The sequence below is a fragment of the Rhea pennata genome, chromosome Z (assembly GCF_028389875.1).
Source record: "Rhea pennata isolate bPtePen1 chromosome Z, bPtePen1.pri, whole genome shotgun sequence".
NCBI lineage: Eukaryota > Metazoa > Chordata > Aves > Rheiformes > Rheidae > Rhea > Rhea pennata.
The window spans coordinates 22,452,045-22,474,565 of record NC_084702.1 but is presented as its reverse complement, the minus strand read 5'-3'; the positions used below and the strand labels follow the sequence as shown (position 1 = coordinate 22,474,565).

The window sequence follows — 22,521 nt, the reverse complement described above, 5'->3', positions numbered from 1 at the left end:
TCAGTGTGAATGCAAAAATTATAAAAATTGTATCCTCTTGTACTTTTGTAATTTCACAGGGTTTTTGTTTTGTTCCCTAATTTTGATTTTAGTACGTCAGAAAAAAAAGCCAAACCAGTGTTTTGTCATACGGGATATAAAGAAGGATGAAACTCTGTTGGTTTGACTTTGGGTAGATAAACACTGAGCTTAGAGACAATGCAGCCAACATTGCTTTGTGTGATATGCACACTAACAGCTTGTTCGCTATATCCAAGCATAGTATAGTTTGTATTCTCTGTGCTCAGAGACATAATTTAGAAGAAAGACATAATTTCTTTGGTCTAATGTGGGGTAATTTGAGTATTAGCTTCTGACAGACTTCCAAAAATTCCTGCTCAAATCTGTGTTTGGTGAGTGTGTCTTTTCTTGCTGCAGCAGTAATTATGTTTGGAAATAGCATTTGAGAAATAAATATGATCGACTAAAGTGACCTTAAACACTATTAACAGGAAGAACTTCCAGCCTTTAGCTGTTATAAAAGTATATGTATTACCTTTCTGCATTTAAGTTGCTGTATGTTTCTCACTGCAACCTTGCATGTGACTTTTTAAATTGCTCTGTCTCTCTTGGACAAAGCGTGTCTACTTTACCGTTTCCATCTCAAAAGGCTGAAGCTTACACCCCTTGTATCAACATAAGGCCAACTTAGCAGCAGATTGGGGTCTTCTATACCTTACTGTTGTGACAAGAAAACTGAATTCTGGTTAGCAGACTTCCTACCCGAGCTTGTAAATTGTAGTTTTTTATGGCAATCCCTTGCACTCCTCTCTTCCTTTAAAGAAAAGCTTCTGGGCCACAGATGCATCTGTGATGTCCCGAATTGCACTAAGTGCTAGTGCAAAGAAAAATTTCAACATGAAGAAGGTTTCATCAATTCTTTTTTTAAAGATATGAGAACAGAGGCAGATTAGGTAGAACCCATTATTGGGGAGAAAACCTAAATGATAGATGAAAGACCAAAAGGAAGCTAGAAAATTTGACTAGAGTTCAGTTTAGACTTTAAAATTTTTCAGAAATAATATCAGCTGTCAAGTATTACGTATTTCTCTGTTGCTCAAGCTTCCTTCACTTGTTTCTCACACATAGCTTGTTCAGCATCCAGACCTTTTCCAATTTCTTTTCCTCATAGCAAGCCTGCACCATAGAGAGTGATGCAGAGGATCCCACCTTTGTGAGCCCAAGAGGAAAAGAAAGATTTTGAAATCTAGAGCCTGACTTAGGAGACGCAGCAGCCAAGCACTCTTGAAAATTTGATATTTTAATAAGATAACAGTGCTCGTCATTATGTCAGAAAAAACTAGCCTTCAGCATGGTTCAACAGAGATGGCTGCAATGGATAAATTTTATGTAAAGATTTATGTAAAAATACCAAAAGATATTTTTAGGGTGTCCTTGCTCAGAATACTTTTCTTTCTTTCTTTTTTATCCAAACTTTTATACTTGTCTTCACATTAATGTGTTTCAAAATTAGAATTCCAAGGTCTAGTGGCCTTTAACTGAGTTCAAGGCAGTGGCCCCTTCTATGTTTCATTAAAACTAGCACAGTGAGTTAAAATTTACAAAGCGAAAACCAGTCTAACCTTCTCTATAATAACATTTACTGTAAATACTGTAATTTAATGTGCAACTTTCATGTAGAAATGGGTAAGAAAGCAACAAAAATACCTATATGTTTGTGTGCAGACCTCTACATTGAGACTAATATCAAAAAAGATAGTATTTCAAATTTCCACTGACTTAACAAAATTCAAAATTTTAATTTGTAAAAGCATGGAAGTGCCGATATAGGAATGTAATTTGACAAATGTTTTCACTTGTGCAACTTGAGCGCCTTTTTTTTTTTTTCACAACTATGTCCAGTTGCATTAACCATTTTGTTGGAGAGACACGTGAAAAACATGGCGTTAAGGACATTAAAGCCTTCTGAGGCAGCGCGTTATTCAGAGGCAGCTTTGGATTTCAAGATACTTTTCACTGCAGGTGGTTTAGAGAGCACATATCACTGAACACTTTCTTGAGATTCAGAGGTTTTAAGTGGCAAAATTCTTTATCTCTATTTGAATAATTTTGTGAACCTTCATAAAAGCAAAGGTCTTTAATTATTGATAAAAATACTCTGACTATCTGCAGTGGGTAAAAATAGTCAGCAAATTTGGAGGTCATTATGTTAATACACATACTCTATATTACAAAAGCATCCAAATACTTCAAATTTGAATTTAAGTCAAAAATATTTATAGTAACAGTTATAAGAACCTACTACATACAATGATGATTATGTATTTGGATCTTTATGAATTTAATGTGCCAAACACTCACAATATTCTTGTGCTTTAATCTTCCTATATATAATGAACATTAAACTGTCAGATGATATTGACTTTTAACAGACATTTACCATGCTAAGTAATTTTTTAAGCCAATAGCATTTCATTGCTAAGAATTAAAAGAAAAATGGACAGTATTTGACAGAAGTTCCTGAAATCTACAGTCCTTTGTTCTATAGGAGAAAAATCATCATTGTTCTATAGGAGAACATAATTCTTGTGGAAATTGAATTGTAAAGGGTCACCTGTAATAATAGGCAAATGTGCAGCTCCATTTCGCGTGCCCTTTTACATCACCAGACACCAATATAATGAAGAAATAAACAAATGATTCATGTTTGCTTTGAGTTTTGTATAAACCAAAGGAACTAGACCTGTTACGCTTGTGTAATCAAAGATCATGGACCTAGTACACACACTGTGAGGTAAAAGGATTTCTTGTGACTCATTTAAAGTGGGTATGGATTGAATTCAAAGGAAAGGCAAGCAGAGATGCTGAGATTTTTTCTGTCCCATTTCAGCCAGCCAGGATCCCCTTGATATTTCTGTCACATGATGCCTTAAATCATTAGGTCAAAAAGTTAGGTCATTGCTTGTATTTGTCAGATGTGCAGCAATGGACGAATATATGAAAACACTGTGGAGTACCATTGTGAAAGGAGAAAGTGTGAGAGGTCTAAATCAAGATTTACACATACGCATCCCCTGCGCTAGGCATTTTCTTTCTGCACTTCTTCCTGTCCTCTGTTATTTCTTATTACTCCATTCTCCTTCCTACACGTTTTTCATCTTGTATTTTGTTACTATTTGCCTTGCCCTTTTTTGTCATCCCCCTGTGTCACTTATCACCTGCTCTCAATCATTTCCCCGCAGTGGCTTCCTAAGCGCTTGCTGGGTCAGTCCACCACAGCACTCCCCAGACAGACACCGCAAGCCCTGCAGTCGGCATGGCCAGAAGAACCAGACTTTTAATCTCTGCTTGTGAAGTCTAGGAGCTCTATCTGTCTCTTTGCAGCTCCCAGATAAACTGTTCTTGTGCAAATTAAAATTTCCAATTGTTGCTCTGTTGCTGAATATTCAGCTTTTCTTTCTATTTAGGTCAATAATAAAGCATGAGCTTTATTGCATTCTGTTAAACAATTGCAAGGGAAATAGAGGCAGAAAAGGATAAACAGCTCTGTTATTTGGATTTGTGAGGGCTTTGCAAGGGTCACAGAAAAGAAGTCCTGTCTAAGTCCTCTTAATGGTAACGTAAGCGTTATAGACTAAATGAACAAGCTGTATGACTGCTAATGGTTTAGTTTGACCTACACAGTCTTATTTTTACATTAACAAGTAATGTATTTGTAGTAAACTAACTCATGTTGTTTACTCCTGAATAATTCATTTGTCAAGTCACAACCAACCTCTGCTTTAACTGAGAAGCTCTTAAAAATGCAGTTGGTTATAAAGAGGAGAATATGAAATGAATGGGAAATGACTTTAAGAAGTTTTTGTTCTCCACAAAATGTAGAGAAAAAGAGTCACTATGTGAGTCCACATTTGTGAAGCTGTCCTTCCTTCCCCACAAAATTATTTTTTCTCTGACTTGTGCCTGTTTTGTGAAAACCAGCTTGTGCATTCTTTCAGAGCAGTGAACTTGCAAAGTGCTTTGCCCCACCACTGACAGATAGATAACATCTGAGATCTATAGCGGGAGTCAGTAGATATGTGGCTGTTGGGATTCAGGAGGGTGTGCAGTGATGCTGTGGATTTAGGAGTCTAAGACAAGCAAGGCTTCTGTTCTTTAAAATCTCTGCTTAATGTTTCTAGAATAAGTGTTCAGCCACTAGCTGGTGAATGTAAAAGATATTCATTAGCTGGAAGTGAAATTAACAATGCAATTGAAACCTCATCATTCATTAAAAATATAAATATCCAAACGACATTGGGTTTTTGTTTGCTTTATCTTATTATAGAAATAATGACCTTGATGCAGATCATTTCCTGGGGATTAAGACTGCCTGTGCATCAGGCTATCATCTACTCCCAGCCAGTTATTAATCCCCAGGAAATCCTGTGCCAAATTTGCTTCTGCTTAAGTGCTGGTCTTGCAGTCCTTTATTCACCAAGTAGTCTGTTGAGCTGTTCATACCAGCATTGCCTATTTGAATAAGAGTTGACTCATCAAACTAGGTATATTGGCCAGGCCTCAGTCCAAAATCCAAGGAATTTAAACATACCATGGGAATCATTAATTGTTTCTGATTTTTTTCTTCTATTCTGCCATGTACACAAAGCTTACCCTCTCCCTACAAGCTGCAGGTTATACAACCTCTCCACCAAAAAGAGATCTAGGAAAGGGTTCAATGATCTCTATCTTCAGGGGCTCTCTGGCTGTTACACCTCCTGCTCTGAAAAGTTCTTCCTTCAGGACTGCAGAGGGAGATTTTCCTCCCTGGAGGTTCCTATAGGAACTCTCATGAAAAGGGGATGTACTAGTGATGAAGTGTGAGTTCAGAGCATCAATACAGCCTGAAGCTACCTCACTTTTCTTGCAGATGTTTAATGGGGGACAGGAAAAATGAAATCCTTTGCTTCTCATTTCCACATCCGTTTGCTTATCACGCTACCCCTTTTCAGTCTGCTGATGTGAACCTGAAGGCCAACTAAATGTCTTCCTTGGCAAGGGAAAGATTTAGTTAGATGTTAGCTCACTTGCTTCCGCGTGACAGGGATATAACTCACGTGCAAATGGCACCCTCTGCATGAAAATGAGTATGATATAAATCTCTGCCGTGGCTCAGTCCCCAGGGAGGATATGTATCTTTGTTAGTCTTCTCCTGTTCCCTTCTTTAGTTCCATTTCCAAAATGTAAAATTACAGAATAGTTTTTTGCAGTACTTCTGCAGAAAAGTTGTTGTTTATCATATCTGTTTTCCGTATTTCTCTTAAACATAAATATGATGCACATTATTGGTGGGAGAAGTAACCTTCTGTTACATAAAACCGAGCTGACAATTCTGTTCCTTCACTAAATGCGGAAAAATGCGCTGTTGTCACTGACTACTCTGAAAGAAAAAACCCTGAAACCTACATTAAAGATTTATCAGGAAAATAAAGAATACTGTAATTCTCGATGGTTTTCACACAGTGGCAATTTATAATTAATCTCTAGAACATATTATGTTCCTGTCTGTTGATCTTAAGAATTTCTCAGCTTTTCAATTCACCTCAAACTTAAGCAGCCTAATTTGTTTCTGCTCATTGTATTCTTTTCTGAAATGGCGTGAAAAATGCCATCTTACCTTGGCACTGACTGTCAGGAGTTGGGTAACTTCCCCTTGAGTTGAGGGAGCCCAAGAGACTCCCAGTTCTGGATCTCAGTCTGTGAAACCCTTGTGCTCTTTTTCTTCCCGTGGCTTAGGTTAAGCCATAACACCGTGTCTGGGCTCATTCTCTTCGGGAAGCTTTTCTGGCTGAAGTTGTTTATTTGTTATAAATATTCTCAGAGAAGTAAGACCAGGCAGCTCAGCCTCCAGCCAGCCCTCGGGCAGCGCTCGGCTCCTACCTTGCTCTGGTAGCCTGACTATTTCCAGTTTCCTCAACTCCAGCATGTGGATGCTGTGGGACTGCGGTGCACTTCTCAGCAGGATGCCAGAGGTGAAAGAATTAATTCTTAAAAACTAATTCATTTTGTGGCTTTTAGCTACAACTGCACTTTATTTAACACAAGGAAATATCTAGATGAAATAAATGTGAATGACTCTGCATATTTCTGTACTCTAGATTCTTCATCATTTGTGAGTGTCCTTGGGGCATATCCATGGCCTCCCACAAGGGTTCAGCATCCTTTTTCTTTCTCATTTTTGCTCCTGGTGAAGGCTGAAGTGTTGGCGTGTCCTTGCCAGAGTAGTTGGGGGCTCCCTGCCAGGCTCACATACAAATTAATAGCTGTTAATTATTTTTATCTAATGTCTGCACTTTATGTCCATCCTCTGGAATTTCAGTCCAATATGAAGACAGGCAACAGTAAAAATGACTGTGAGACTTACCATCAAAATGCAGTGTCTTGTCTTAAAAAAGACACAATATTCATAGTCTCTTTATACGGCCAGTTTTCAGTGGCTTGACGGTCTCTACACAGATAATAGCAAGATGAAAGCTTTGTCCTGAGAATTATTTTCAACACTCAAATGAGGTTGGTGGCAGTGATGAGATACATCGCTCTCCCGTGACTCCTCTGTCCCCTTTGCTTTACCTTTTAACTGTGGTAGAGCCGAGGGAAATTATGTTCCTAATTTAAACATCCTCATTGCATGCTTGATGTAGATGATATGAATACTTTCACAGACATCTCCAACATCAAACTGAATTCATAGGCTGAAGGTAGAAGCATCCACGCTGTCACATTAAGCATCAGCATAGGTAACATAAAAAACAGGGATTATGTGCAATAAAGAACAGATTTATTTAAATAGACAGAGATAGTATTTTAGATTATCTGGTTAATATCTGTCATAAAGTATAGAAAGAAGCAAATTAAATCACTGTTTCCCCAGGGAATTGCAAAATGTTACTAAATATTTCAAAGCCAAAAATGATAACAGTTGAATTCCAAACTTTCTTGTAGAACTCTGAGGACATAAATCTAACTTTAACAGCTGTGGATTTTGAGCTGTCCACAGAGATGTGTTTTTTTTAGCATAGAGGAAATAATATTTTCAGATAATGAAGAGAGTTTTGTTATGAAGACATGTTGCAGTTGATTTGCATTGCAATGTAATTGTAAATTTGCATTGTAGATGTAGATCTAAAAGCAAACAAATACAAATTTGCAGTCTGAATTTATTTTAGTGAGTGGGCTTGTTTTGCCTACATGCATGGACCACTTCTTATCATATTTTTGGAATGTTGGTTTTGATTTTCCTGAAGGCAGTGACTGCACTTTCATGGACGATAGTAAGAGAGTGTTTGGGACTTTTATCCAGCTAATACATCTGTAGGTAATGATATGGATAAAAAATTGGATATATTTTTATTACACATAACTCAGGATACAAGTTGTCTCAGAATGGACAACTTAGTAACAACACATAGTTGTTGTGTTGCACTTGAAATCCGCAACAATAAATGTCAGGTCTATTTAACTTCAGCTAGTTCCAAAATACAGAGGAAAAGGCAACACACTGTACTAGTTTCACTGATAGAATTTTTAACTATTTAAAAACTGAGGAACAGTTCTCTTTCCTTTCTAATAACTCAATTTTCCCATACTTTTATTAAGTTACCATTTCAATACCAGGAAGACTCTCTAATCCTACGGATAGTGAATATGAATTTCTAAGAAAAGGAGAAATCAAGTTGAAGAAAGAGAGAGAGAGAGAGAGAGAGCATACATGCGTGCACTTTCAAGCCTTTATGGCCTTCTTTGAAATATTTCAGAAGGCAAGGAAGGTGTAAGCCCAACTATTTTTTCTTTCCAGGTCACTTTCAAAATCAAAATTGCTCTTTGTAGGTAGCAAATTTTAAATAATGTAATTGTGTCTTTGTCTAATTTACATTTGAAATTTAGAAATTTACTCTCTGTTTTGTGGTAAATGTTAGCTTTCTCAACAGTTTATTCCTACACATCATATTTTACTCTTCAGCTAGAATCTGTGGAAGCTTCTCACTGCAGGCAGAATTCATGCCTCAGATCTCCGTGATACTTTCTGGTGACGTGCTGTTCTTCAGGCAGCGTATTCATCTTGGGATTCCCTACTTGCTGTGAAAAGAAGACATGAATATTTAAATACAAGCATTATCTAAGGGCAGGGTTCACTTGTCCTGAGTATGCATTTCCATGCTTAATGTGTTCTTCTTCTTTTTCAATTTCATATTAACTCTGAATCTCATTGTTTAAAATAACAGTAAATAACATGAATGAGTTATAAACCTGTAGAGAGCTGTGAATAATAGTAGCTATAAGGGAGATTCTGTTGGGGTTGGAAGCAGTTTTGAACAGTTGGGTTTTGGACAAAGGGTTTTGGACAGTTGGTGTATGGCAGATAATCCTACAGAAGCTGAGTTCGTTTTGTGACTGGACTGTGAGAAGAACATTTTCCTTGCATTATTCTCATCAGATGTGTTGAAGATCAGAACAGCTGTTCACTGCAGTTGATGTTGCATTTGTCCAGCATGCTGAATTGTCTGGTCCCACAGATGCTGGGCAAAATCTTGCCCCATCAGAAATTATGGTAATAATCCCTGGATCATCAGGAGAGTGAAGTTTTCAATTCTACATGCTTTAATTGGTGGGATTTGTGGGCTTTTCTATTATCTCAAAAAGTCTATTTATACAGGAATTATCTATTATTATTGTTCTGCTGGAGGCTAGAACTCTTAATTTACACCTCTGTGATGTTAATCTCAATTATCTGTGCCATGTTTTCAGCACTCTGTATTCCAGAGCCAGTATATTTGATGAAGTCACTCCAACTTGGATTCAAATTTAGATTGAATAGCTGTGACAAATGATCTACCAAGACTTCTGAAGTAGGCTCTTTATTGTTTATGGCCAGGTCTCTAATCAGCTAATTGAATTTTCTCAAGACCAGCTGGAAGAAATCACAGAAAAGATTAGGGCAAGAGAGAATCATAATATGAATTCCTGTAAGTCCTTCACCTAAAATTCCCAGACTTCTTTTAAAAAATTCTAATAAGAAGCAAAGGAGATACTGTAAAACATGGTGACAACGATAGGTATAAATCTGAACTCATAACACAAAGATTAAATGGAAAAGAAAATCCTTCAAGAAGAAACTCCTAAAGTATCTGTTCAGGAAATTCTCATGAGGTTTAACTTCATGTTTAACCTCCTGAGGTTCAACAAGGGCAAGTGTAGAGTCCTGCACCTAGGGCAAAATAACCCTAGGCACCAGAATGGGCTGAGGGCTGACCTTCTGGAGAGCAGCTCTGCAGAGAAGGACCTGGGAGTGCTGGTGGCTGACAAGTTGACCATGAGCCGGCAATGTGCCCTTGTGGCCAAGAAGGCCTATGGTCTCCTGGGGTGTACTGGGAAGAGTGTTGCCAGCAGGTCGAGGGAGGTGATCCTGCCCCTCTGCGCAGCCCTGGGGAGGCCTCATCTCAAATACTGCGTCCAGTTCTGATCTCCCCAGTCCAAGAGAGACATGGAGGTACTGGAGAGAGTCCAGTGCAGGGCTATGAAGATGATCAGAGGGCTGCAGCACCTGCCCTATGAGGAACAGCCGCAAGAGCTGGCTCTTCAGCCTGGGGAAGAGAAGATTGAGGGGGGATCTTATCAATGTGTACAAGTACCTGAAGGGAGGGTGTCAAGGGGACGGGGACAAGCTCTTTTCAGTTGTCCCGTGTGACAGGACAAGAGGCAATGGGCAGAAATTGAACCAGAGGAAGTTCTGCCTGACCGTGAGGGGGAATTTCTTCCCTGTGAGAGTGACAGAGCCCTGGCAGACTGACTGACAGAGAGGTTGTGGAGTCTCCTTCTCTGGAGATCTTCCAGGCCCACGTGGATGCAACCCTGTCCAGCATGCTGTAGGTGACCCTTTTGAGCAGGGAGGCTGGACTAGATGATCTCCAGAGGTCCCTTCCAACCTTACTGATTCTATGATTCTGTCATTCTATGAAATTCACCCAGGGCATAAGTAAGTAGGAACTCATTATTGTAAATGCAAGAGGCTTGATTAAAACAATAGCCCAAGCAGTAAAGGCAATAAAAAATCAGTAGTTCTCTGCTTCCTCTGCTTGCTACCAAATAAGCAGGTAACCAAAGAGTACATTCAGCATATAAGAGAAAAGGAAAATGGGCAAAACATTTTCTAAAAAAAAAAGTTTTCTATACAGCTCTGTTAATTTCTTGGTTCAAAGCTCAGTTCTCCAGGGCTAGTGTGATCAAAGAGCAATAATGATCTAAATTGTATTTAGGAAATCCCATTGTTGACTTTTTCCGACACTCCTTGCCAAGCTCCACCTCTGCTCTCACTGTTGTTCCCAGATACTGGATTATTTTCAATAATTTTCAATATTCAAGCAGTACTAACATAAAGCTCTTACCTCCAGCAGAGAACTAGGTTGGCATAAGTCCATTTTTCATTTCATCCATTTGTCAAAACTTGGCTATGGACAGACATCCTTTCTGGATCCAGCCAGTCAATGAAGTTATCACACTCATCATCACGCCTGCCAGATGTCACAGCTTGAGTCTGACTGATAGCTCACAGGAGAGCTTTCCTGCCCCGCTCAGCAAAATGAACTATTGCAAACGGCAGTGGCAGGGCCTGCTAGAGGTCTTCCCCCTCCACAGCCTGGGGGTAAGGCTTGTCAGTCGGTAACCTTCATACCCCGCAGTGCTGCTGTGTGCAGGGAACGCTCATCATTACAGTGGGTCACTGAGACCTGCTTACACAGTTTTCTTTTAGTTTTTTTCTGGCCCTCTCATGATGTTGATCAACAAAAACTTGTTGTTCATTTCAATAGACATAAAACTGAAGTTTTGTGTATTTTCCTCATTACAGAAAGTATTTGGCCTACTCAGACTAGATTTCATATATTCTTTCCTTTTCACTGTCCCCACTTGCACTCAGAAGGCTACTGAACAGTAAGAGTGGATTAACAAATTAAAGTCTTTGTTGCTTCCTCGGAAGGGGTGTCAGGAATTGGCTTTCAGAGTTGTATGTGCAATCTCTTGCATAAAAAAATCCCTTGTCTCCAATAGTAGGTTAGGATTCATATTTACAGGATTTTTTTCTTCTTTTTTTTGCTTTCAAGTCATAATTCTTGACTGCAAGTTCACTTTCAATTTTACTTACCAGTTTCTAGCCTCTTTTTATTTCTCTTCTCCCTTTTGTCTTGTATTTTTCAACCCTTCCACAGGTTGAATTTATGGGTATGAAAACTCACAAAAGATTTATATTCTCCACTTGCTACTGTACCTGTAGCCCAAACCTACAAAGACTTAGGCAAAATCTCAGTTTTTCTCACAACAATGGTCTGATAGGTAAAGTTAAGGCTGAATCCTGTGAAACTGTTCCTTCACTAATGTGAGACATAAAGGTGTTTGCCAGCAATGTTGCTAGGCTAGATTTATCATTACAGTATCTGCATGACTATTACTCCTTAAGATCTGTTTGTGGGGAGGACATGCTCACCTTCTGATACTTTGCAGACTGTAAGACTGGTTACAGCATTTATAGCTATTTAGAAGGTAGCTAAAATGTATTGGTTTTATTGGTTTATTGGTGTTTGGCTCTTGAAATCAGCTACACACTGTCCAGTTGCAGAGCTGAAAATGGCCTCCAGTACTATACCTACCATTTAAAGGAAGTTTTTTCCCCAATATTACCAATGTTCAGAATCTTCATCTATACACAAAAAGATGTTCACTGCCTCTTGCTTGTTCCCAAATGTTTCACAGTTCCTTTTAAGCCAAGCTGCCACTGGTACAGGCTGCTATCTTTAAAAAACAGCTGCATGTCTTACCAAGTATTCTGAGAAATGAGCCAGGTTCATTTCTGACCTAACCAGGAACGACTGCAGTCAATATCTGAAGCCCTCGTGGCAGCAGAGCAAGGAGCTGGAAATACTAGCTGCAATTTCTTCCCATGGGAGCTGGGACACAGCACTTAGCAGGCAGAAGATAGTGTTCCACCACAGGCGGTAGCTGCAACATTTATTGAATGCACCTGGCAAAAGTAAGCTGAATAATTAGGTGTATTCTTTCTGTTTAGCTAGATACGGTGTAGCAACAACATATGTGGTGGAAAATAACAGATAATAAGGCAAATGTTGTCATAGTCCTTCAGGAACATCAGACAAGATTATTAGTAATCCTCTGCTTCCTTCTGGCTTGAAAATATGCAGAAAGGAAGAAATTAATTCAATGAACGTGTGACTGCCTAGGACTGGCTCTTGAGCTGCCTTTCTGCATCCTCTTCACTCCCTGAGACCGGCAGGGACGCTGATACCGGCTGTCAGCCAGGCTGGCTGTGGCGGCCCTCCCGGGGGGAATGGCGGGCGTGCGGGGTTAGACAGCCCGGTTTTAAGCAGCATGTACTAACGATGTTGTATTTGTAATGAGTACTTCAGTCCTCCAAGAAGGGAGGGGAAGGAAGAGGATATCAAAAGTCAGCGTTCCCAGCTTCTTTCCCCGTTGTCTGATAGAGGCTGCTTACATACGTGACGTGATGGCTGCACAACAATTTTATAAGACACTGAAACTGATGAATCTTTCAGGAAAAAAATATCTTATCTTTCTGTCTTTGCTTACAACCTCTCCATGATCTCCAAAATCATCCTGTGTGCTGAGCTTCAGAAAAGAGTATCAAGCCTGAAAAAAATCTACAAGGAAATATTTCATTATGCTCAACCATATAGTTACCTGCAAGAAATGATTTATAATGCTTCGAAGTTGAGAGTGGGGACATTTCAGGAAAGCAAGATCAATATGAAAAGTGTATTTTTTCAAACTTTTAGGGTATTTTAAGCATTTTGCAATTCCAAACATATAGTAGGCATCAATTTAAATCAGTGTCAGACAAACCTCCAGAATTTCTGAGGTCAGATAGCTAAACATACAAAGTCTCTGGTGTTGAAGCTACTCAGATTACTCAGAAATCAAATTGAATTCATATTCAAGATTTTAGCAATATAGGAACTCATACAACACTTTTGGAATGAGCTTCATGTGTTTATTCTAACATTCATTATATTTGTTTTCATAATAAAATGTCTTTGTTTCCTTAGAGCAAACATCTTTAAGGTGAAAGTAAGAACAGCATAGAACATTCAGAATATGGGGGGGAGGGTTAAGTGCGGGAATAGTGGAAATATATTTGAACTTCTAACCTCATTAAATTAGAATTCTCAATTTTTCAAAGTGCTGTAGTTTTTTGGTCTCTTTCCAAGCAACCTTTATCACAGTATTTCAGATTTCCCATTCCATTTAATTTCAGATGATTTTAACAGCTGAAAACCTTCTCAAATCTACCAATTTTTTAAAAAAGCAATTCAATTCAGTTGGAATTTACTTACAATCATGCTAAACAGAATCTTGTTATAATATGAAAAGTCAAAAATAAACACAAAAAGACCAAATTTACTCCCAAGTTTTACAGTAGAAATGAGTGCTGTACATTGGCGGCAGTAAGAGTCCCTGGGTTTAGCTGTAAATGATGAATTAAAAAAACCTTTGTTTTGGAACACTTTCATGAGATTAATATTAATTTGCAATAGTATCTTAGCAACAAATTGGAAGATGGCTTTAAATCGGTGACGTCATGCAGGATCTATTTTGAGGCATCTGGCTTCTAGCGCTCAAATATTTCCATGGTGTATGGCATGTGCAGACTGCTGGGAACAGTCACTTCTGCAGCTCCCTTCCAGGAGTTGTGTTCAAGAAGGTATACCATACAGGGCTGTTATACCAAATCAAGCCAAATTTAGTTGTCTGGTTGATCTTTAGGAGTGTTTTTGTTAGTTTTTCTTATTGTGATGTTTTAGAATACAATTCTTTCACCTCTGGTGTTGCTGAGCAGCACTGATGCACATATTTTGTTGAAATCAACAAAACAATTTATGTAAGTGCAGCTGACAGTTTCTAGCATCATCACCATGCTGTTGTTTATATAAAATATCCTGCTCTGGGTATAGGACTATAATAGCTTTGAAGAGTGTAATCTCACCTACAAGATTAGATTTTTCCTGGAGGTAGTTTTGCTTATTAACCTCGTTTAAAGCTTGGCATGCTGCACTGCTGGCGTCGTACAAGTGCCTAGGACATGACGAGCGTCAGCGCCGCACACCAGCGTGGATCTGTTTGTTCCTTTTCTCTGTTTCTGTAAGGTCTGAGCCTCCTTTTTTTCCTTCCTGTTTATCTATATCTCTCATTTCAGACAGGGTAGAGGCAAATGCAGATCTAAGCCGGACTGCCAGCACCTCGGTTGCCATGCCTTTCTGCTGCTGCTTTTCTTTCTGCTGGAGTTTTAGTGTAGTTTGATGTTATTGTGGGGTCTGAAAGCACCCCCCCCCCCCCCCGTTTCTGTTACACTGAGTCAGAGGTCCTTGCGCTGCCGCTGCCACCGCCGCGTCCCCGCGTGCCACCGTGGTCTGCGGCCAGGGTGCCGCCGTCAGCGCCGTCCCTCCGCTCTGCCCCCGCTCGTTTTGGGGCTCGTTTTGGGGCGGACGTGACCGTACCCGCCCCGCCGCTCGCAGCCCTGCCTCCTGCACACGCTCATTGCCCTCCGGCTTCTTCCATCGTGGGCTGCCCGCTCCTGTCTCCATCCTCCGGTGGACACCTCACCCCAGTTTCTAGCAAACCTGGTCGCGGGCAGGCGGAGGCAGGGTTGGTGGGAACAGGCTTAACCGCGGGGCTCGGGCCCGTCGTCGGGGGATGCCCACTCCCAAAATTACGCAGCCCGCCGGGTTCCCGTCACCTTACACAGGTGACGTCTGTCCGGACGTGACCAGGAGCTTTCCCCGGAAAAGGAATTCAGACCGTTCGGGCTGAAATGGCCCAAATGTCCAAATGTACAAATGATGTAAGAAATATTTGTTTTTCAGATTCCAGTATCTTCAAATTAATAAAAAATGGGACCTCTTAAAGTACTAGATTTGCATATCATCTCAATATGTCTTGAGTTAAAAACTAAAAGCAAGATTTTCATTGAAATTCACCCATGTGGAAAAAACATTGAAAGATCATGAAGTGCATCAGCTAAAAACAAAATAACTAGCTAGCATTTGTATGTTTGCTTAAGCACTTTCATAAACATAAATAGAGAAGAATTGCATAGAAAACAGCAATATCAAATTGTTAAATACCTTTTTTTATAACTAGACTGTTTCAAAGGTTGAACGCTTAGAAGCTCCATAATAAAATTTTACATAAGAAATGACAACAGAGTGAAATACAAATTCCTTTAACATTGTGCATAATGTTTATCTGTCCTACGTCATAGAATTTTGAAACCTATACTAATTATTGTGGTGATATACACACAAAACTTTAAGAAGGAAGAACATTTTTGCACTGAATTGAAATGTAAAGTAACATCTGGAGAAGACAGGTGACTTTGTACAAGATTCTGTCACGTGGAAGCGTGGTCCTGAGGAGCTGGGGAGCTCTTCTTTCCACTCATTCCTCTACTGTGATAGACCATAATGATGTGAGATAGTCAGATCTAATTAATGATTTAATTAATTTAGATGTTGTACCGCCTGATGAAGTGAGTAAATACAGTTTTTCCGATCTCACACATAGTGAGAAAGTGGTTGAATTAAGTAACTCCTATACAGCGAGTCAGCATCAGCAGTGTTAGCAATGTGTTTGTAGGACAGCATCTCATAAAAGACGTTTTATGTTCTCAGATAAAGAATCATGATGCATTTTTTGTTTGTTCTGGATGCCTAAATATTTGGATGTCTGATTTGAGACGTGCTAAAAAGGCTTAGTTTCCAAAGCTCCTGCTGATCAGGTCCTGTCAAGGTTTATTATGTGTTCCCACAAATGGAGGCACCAAAATTGAAATTTTAGATTTCAGTGCTTTTCCTGAGATTTTACTCTAGCAGGTCATTTATCTAAAGCAAGTGACTTGTGAAATTTCCTGGGGGAGAAGGCTCTGCTATTTCTGTAATCCATGTTTCACTGTCCTGCAGAACTTTTTGTATAATTGCTGTGGAGTTTATGAAGCACATGCGAAAACATGTACATTTCTTGAATGTCTGCTGGTTCCTTATCTTTGTGTCTTTTACTGTGATGTTGTAGAGCTTGGATCATATGGAAACCTAAAATATTATGACACAATGACTGAAGAAGGTAAGAAATATTTTAGAATTGTTTGTATGAGCTTTCTGTAAAGTCCTTCTTTAAGCGCTTTTTGTGTGTTTGCTTTTTCTTTCATTTTACTTGGTCTTATTTTCCCTTTCTTCATTTTGCATAATTCTTTTTTGCACGATTTCATTGTCAGTGTGATCAGTTGTCACTTTCTTTTCAGGTTACTGTCATCAGCTTCTCAGTTTTGCTTATTTCAGATGAGGAAATGCAACAGAATGTGTTTATTAAAGAAGGACATACATGCAAATCCACACTCACAAATTATACTGAACTGCATAATATAGCTTACAGTTGTTTATTTAATGTCATGTTTTAGAGTGCATTCAAGAAGGTGAGATCATTTATTGATGTTCAAATCACTCAGTTTGAGAACATTTATTAAATTACCTCAGTTTTTTATATTACTCAAAAGTAATAAATAAGGTTCTTTTAAAAAAACTAGGCTTCACTATTTCTAGAATATTAATTATGTGCTTAATTGCAATACAAAAACTACATAAAATCCTGATTCTGCAGTACAAGTAGGAAGTAATCAGTGAATCAGTGCTCAATGATATCTCAGGGAGTTTTTCAGCTGAGTCAAAAGCATTGCTGTTTATAATGCTAATTCAGGAAAGCAGTTAAGCATATGCTTAATTTCCACCACATGCTTCAGTCCGAGTCCATTCAGCATTTCTGCAATTGGGAACTTTTCCTCAGCTGAGACCTGATTGTCAGCAGGATCAAGGCCTTTTGTGCAGCTCTCTGATTACAGCGCCAGGCAGATGGTTTCATGAGTGTTTGGTTTTGCAGTGAACAGCCTGCTGGAAGATGGAGATAAGCGTGAGGCCTGTAGAAGAGCTAACCGCCTTTTCCTGCTTAAGTTTAACCGTGGGAATATATGATGAATAGCTTGATTCTCTGTTTTTAAAAAGATACTTTTCTGCTTAGATTATTTTATAGTTTAGACTAATCTTGATGTTAAAATGTTTTAAGAAAACCTTCATTATATGACGTACTCCTGGCCATTTCCCCAGGAAAAGTGTTAGGTTGTGACTATTTCCCATTTTCTACACGTGCTGTCGATACTCAGTAAAATATAACCACACTGTTCCAGGCCCTGCTGTCAGAGGCATTTCCTGCCACCTTTGTGCACAATATTGCAAGATCCTGATTTCTTCAGGAGAACGTGCAAGCTCTAGCTCATATGGACAACAGTGAAAGCTGGAGCGCTATCCATGGTTGTCCAGCTGGCAAATTCGCTGTCCGGTTTACAAAGATGGATGTGTGATAATAGATGCTTGAGAGGAGATTTTACTTGGTATATTGGTGTTTATATTGTTTAAATACTCCTCTCAAGCATCTGAAATGTGTTGTTAACCCAGGCCATCCATAGCTACTAGAACTAAAGGTTTTGCAGTATGTCTTATCTGCACACAATCGAGTTACAAATGTCATTTCTCATTGTAGCCTCAGTTAGGTACACTGAGGTGGGGTTTTTTTCTGAAATACTAAGTCTGTCACTTCAAAAGTAGTCACTACATTAATAGACTTCTGAGTTGTATAAATAACTTAGTGATAGTTAAATATATCTATCTGTGGGAAAATATCCATGTAAGTTTACTCTGTACAGCTGCTATATATTATTACCATGCCTACACTGAATATAATGTTATAATTATTCAGTATCACCTTAGAGAGCACCCTACATGCATAAAGAATCTAAGACCTGTTGTACATTTTCTTCCAGTAGCAAAAATAAGGAGGGAAGCACTTTTTGTCTTTAGGAGTATTAACACAGACAAGAATCTGTGATATAGGTTAGCTTCCCAAATACAACTGTCATTGTCATTGTTTTTACGTCTTAAAAAAAAAATGAACGCTATATCCCAGAAGCTTGGCTTAGATCAAAGTATGCTATATTTTGAGCTGTCCATCTGAATATTCAAAAACATAATCCCCATCATTCTGTATCACACTTCTTTTCATTATCCTTTTTTTTCTTCTTTATCTTCTTTTTTTAACTGAGCTTTTTACATTTTTATACATTAAGTTAGGCACGGGAATGTGTAAACAGGGTTTTTTTTCTAGTAGAGTCCATTCTTATGTCAACGTCCCCAAACCCTAAGTGAAGAATGGTGACCAATCTTTAAATCCTCTGATAGAGACACACAAGGCACATCAATTCTTGCTTTTGCATCGGTAGAAGCAGAGGCAAATGCAGCCAATGACAGCCAACAGTACAGAGGCAGATACCAGATACAGCCAAATAGTCAGAAGACAGTTGTCTTAGAAACTGAGCTCTGCTGTTTTGTTAGCTCCTGTTTGGTCTGAAACTGACTTCAGATTAATTGCCTATTGAATAGGCACAACTTGGAGAGATAATACACCTTACTAGATGGGAACATGAAAAATTTGCATGCAAATGCAGCTTCATGTATTTGTGACTTTTTAGCCTTAAAGCTGAAAGGATATAAGGAGGATTTCTGGAATTGATGAGTTGTGAGCTGATAGTTTCATTCCCTAACTGGCCACCAGTAGGCCAGGTAGGCACAGTTTAAGTTGCCTAGACAGCCTTAAATTCAACATCTTGTGACTCATGAAAGCGTGGCTGCAGAGCTAGTATTGCACAGTTGTAATAATTTACATTTAGTCAGAGGCTGAAAAGCAGACAAATGGTACAGTCATGAATTTTTTAAAACAGTGAATTTCCCAGAATATTTTTGTCGAATCAAAGGCTTCTGACCCAGAGAACCTGATTCTGTAATCTGGGTTCCAATCAAAGGACTTTTACTATAACCTTGATCAGGAGGCAAACTCAGAGAGATGCTAGCTAGAGTTTTCATGCAGATCAAGGTACATGTATATTATACAATACTGATTTGTTTGCATGTATTTGTATATAACCAATTTATCTTTAAGCTAACTTCTTTGCCAACCACCTGTCCCTAATCTCCCATTCCTTTTTATTGTACCCTACCCAAACTGAAACAACCTGCAAAATTGGTCCGAGTTCAGCAAATCTAGACTAAATTTTGTAAAATGGCTTATCCTATTTGGGGTGCATAGTGTCAAGAATTTTCATTGACCTGAGCTCTCATGGTAGCAGATTATGTAAAAACTACTTTAGGTAGTCAAACTCGTAGTACCTAGGACTGTTAAAACCCAGGCTTCTAGCTTCTGCTAGAAAGAACAGTTACGTGAAAATACTATGGATTATCATAGTAATCCCACCACAAGATGAGAAAAGTTTGTGATGGAAGATCTGTGCCTAAGATTAAACTTCTGGGGCTTTCTATTAATATGAATGATTTAGAAATATCCTTATATGGCCCTATTTCCTGGTGGGTCTGTGCATACTTGAGCTTCTCCTTTGCCAAATAAGTTTTGATTAGCTTTGTTTTTTAACTAATGGAGGGAAAGGGAAGGAAGAGGCTCCACTTCTGCTTGTGTGTCAGTACCTTCATGCAGGTGAGCAGTAGTGCTTTCCTGCAATGGCAGTTCGGTTTTAAACTTTATATAATCCGTATTTTGTCTTTTAACTGTTTCTTTCCACTGCTTGTTTACCTATACTGAGCGAATCACATGGAAACGAATGAAGTAAAGCTATGTAAGACAAACCATGCACTTTCTAAGAAAGAAAAATGAAGAAAAATAATGTTTCCATTTCAAATGATCAGTTTAATTTCCATGATAGAGTCTTCTAACTATGGAACAGTCTCCTGAATTAAGTGGTGGATGTGTATCTTACAATGTTAAAGTAAAGGTAGGAAACTCCTTCTAAAGAAAAAATCAGGATGGAAGGAGGCCCTTAACAATGTTACAAAAACTGAGGAAAACAACTTCAAGTTTTAAGCTCATATAAAACAGTGAATCTCTGAAGAGACATTTAATTTTCAGTTCAGTAATAGCTCAAATTTCTCTAAACACAACTAAGTAGTTCTAAATGAAACAAGAGTATCCCTATAAAATTCTGCATTATTTTAATTAAATTGTTTAAAACTGAACCTTAAATTAAAGCCAGCCTGGAGTAGGTGAAGATGTAGATGTTTCCACAGATATTTTTCAAAAAGTGTCTCAGTTCCTTCATTTGCTTTGCTTCCAAAAATGTAGTTGTATATTTGTGGCATCATAAGCCAAATCTTCAAATGTGTGAAGCCCAGTTGGACTCGATAAGGTCTTTTTAATTGCCCCAGTGTTAAACGGAGTTAGAAACAGGCTTGACATTTGCAGCATTTCAGCATAAAATACTTGGAAATATGATTTTATTTGTATTTCTCTGTTCTTTTCTTTCTCTCTTCATCTCATCTCATAACCTGAGCACTTCCTTTTCTCTCTCTTCTTTATCCTTTCTTTAGCTCTTTTTCTCTTCTTCCACTTCTAACTGAAATTTCTGGCGTTGACCCTGTGTACTGAAATAAGGAGATGGCTTACTGTTTATCACTGCATTCTGCTCTGCAATGCTCTTAAGCAGGCAATTTTGCTCAAGGCATTACATACCAAAAAGGAAAATTTTGCAATGTGTTCTTAAATGCTTGTTTTGGAGCACGATATGTTTATAATAAGATAGAGGTTGGTGAAAGGGCAGCACTTGCAACTATTTATTGGATCTTTGTATTATTTTTATTACTTCTGAAGTGATTTACTGTTGACAGATTAATTCCACCTCCCAACAAATGATATCTGCTAATCCCTTTGCACAGCAGAGTGTAGCTTCTGTACATATGACAGTGTTGGTACAGAGTTTTGAACAAGTTTATTGTAATGGTATTGTTTCTGATAAACTCCATTTGAGAGAGGGGAAGAGGGGATTTGTTTCTTGACCCATGATTCAATCTTACATGTCTTGTATTTTAACTTGGGAACAGTGACTCTGCGTTATCCAACTCACTAAGTTAATTCATGATGTCTCTCTACTTCCCACTGTTAATCAATTATTTGATTCCATTGAAATATCTTTTGGCCTTAAGCCTGCATTCTTTTCACAGCAAGGACAGCGGGAGTTGGACAGCTGTCAATGGACTTTTTTTTAACTGGAGATAAAGAATTAGATAAGAGCGCTTGTTTTTAATTAGAAGTGTACTGTGGTGTAGTGTAGTTGTCCAGTTATATTAAAAAGAAAAGAAAAAAAAAGACTGGAAAAGTAGCAGCAATGAGAATGAAAATAGAAAAGGAAGCATAAAGCATCTTCCTAGAAAACATGAGTCTTTAAATAAGGTGACCAACTTAGAGGAAGGACGAAGCTAAATTCACTTGGTGTTTGCCATCTTTGACATTGTCTAGTCTGAATATGTCATCTGGACTCAGTAACCAACACAGGGTAACACTGTTGTAGGGGTTCGCTACAGGTCACCTGATTAGGAAGAGGAAGTCAACGAGGCCTTCTACAGACAGCTGGAAGTAGCCTTATGATCGCATGCCCTAGTTCTTATAGGGGACTTCAATCACTGATATCTGCTGGAAAAGCAATACAGCGAGGAACAAACAGTTGAGGAGGTCCATTCAGATGATACGTTTTTGACAGAGGTGGTGGAGGAGCCAATGAGAAGATGTTCACTTGCTGGACCTTGTACTAACAAAAAAAAAATCAAGCATCGCTTCCTCCAAGCTCAAGAGTGGTGCATCTCAAGGAGAAAGAAGTCCAGCAAAGGGGGCAGGAGACCTGCATGGGTGAGCAAGGAGCTCCTGGGAAAACTCCAAAAGAAGAGGAAAGTACACAGAATGTGGAAGAGGGGACAGGCTACTTGGGAGAGTTATAAGAATGCAGTCAGGGCATGCAGGGATGTGACAAGGAAGGCTAAGGCCCATTTGGAATTAAATCTGTCAAGGGATGTCAAGGACAACAAGAAGGGCTTCTTCAAATACATCAGTAGTGGTGACAAGGGCTACAGAGAAGGCGGAATTACTGAATGCCTGCTTTGCTTCAGTCTTCACTGCTAAGGGCAGCCCCCAGGAATCCCAGAGCCTGGATGTGAGGGACAAAGCCTGGAGAAGAGAAGACTTTCCTTTGGTTGAGGAGGATAGGAAGGATTAGAGACCTTCTGGGCAGGCTAGACATCCACAGATCCATGGGCCCAGATGAGATGCACCCACAGGTACTGAGGTAGCTGGCAGATATTGTTGCCAGGCCACTCTCCATCATCTTTGAATGATCGTGGAGAACTGGAGAGGTGCCTGAGGACTGGAAGAAAGCCAATGTCACTCCAGTCTTCAAAAAGGGCAAGAAGGAGGACCCCGACAACTACAGGGTGGTCAACCTCACTTCCATCGCTAGAAAGGTGATGGAACAGCTCATTCTGGAGGTCATCTCCAGACATATGGAGATAAAGAAGGTGATCAGGAGTA

General features: G+C 39.0%; 1 protein-coding gene across 1 annotated transcript in view; it reads left to right on the top strand.

Annotated features, from left to right (window-relative positions):
* The window catches only part of SLC24A2 (solute carrier family 24 member 2), a 103,974-nt gene that overhangs the window by 55,575 nt on the left and 25,878 nt on the right, over positions 1 to 22,521 (top strand). Inside the window, exon 4 of the mRNA XM_062599897.1 lies at positions 16,129 to 16,179. Within this exon, the coding sequence (XP_062455881.1) occupies positions 16,129 to 16,179 (51 nt within the window). The remainder of the gene's footprint in view (positions 1 to 16,128; positions 16,180 to 22,521) is intronic.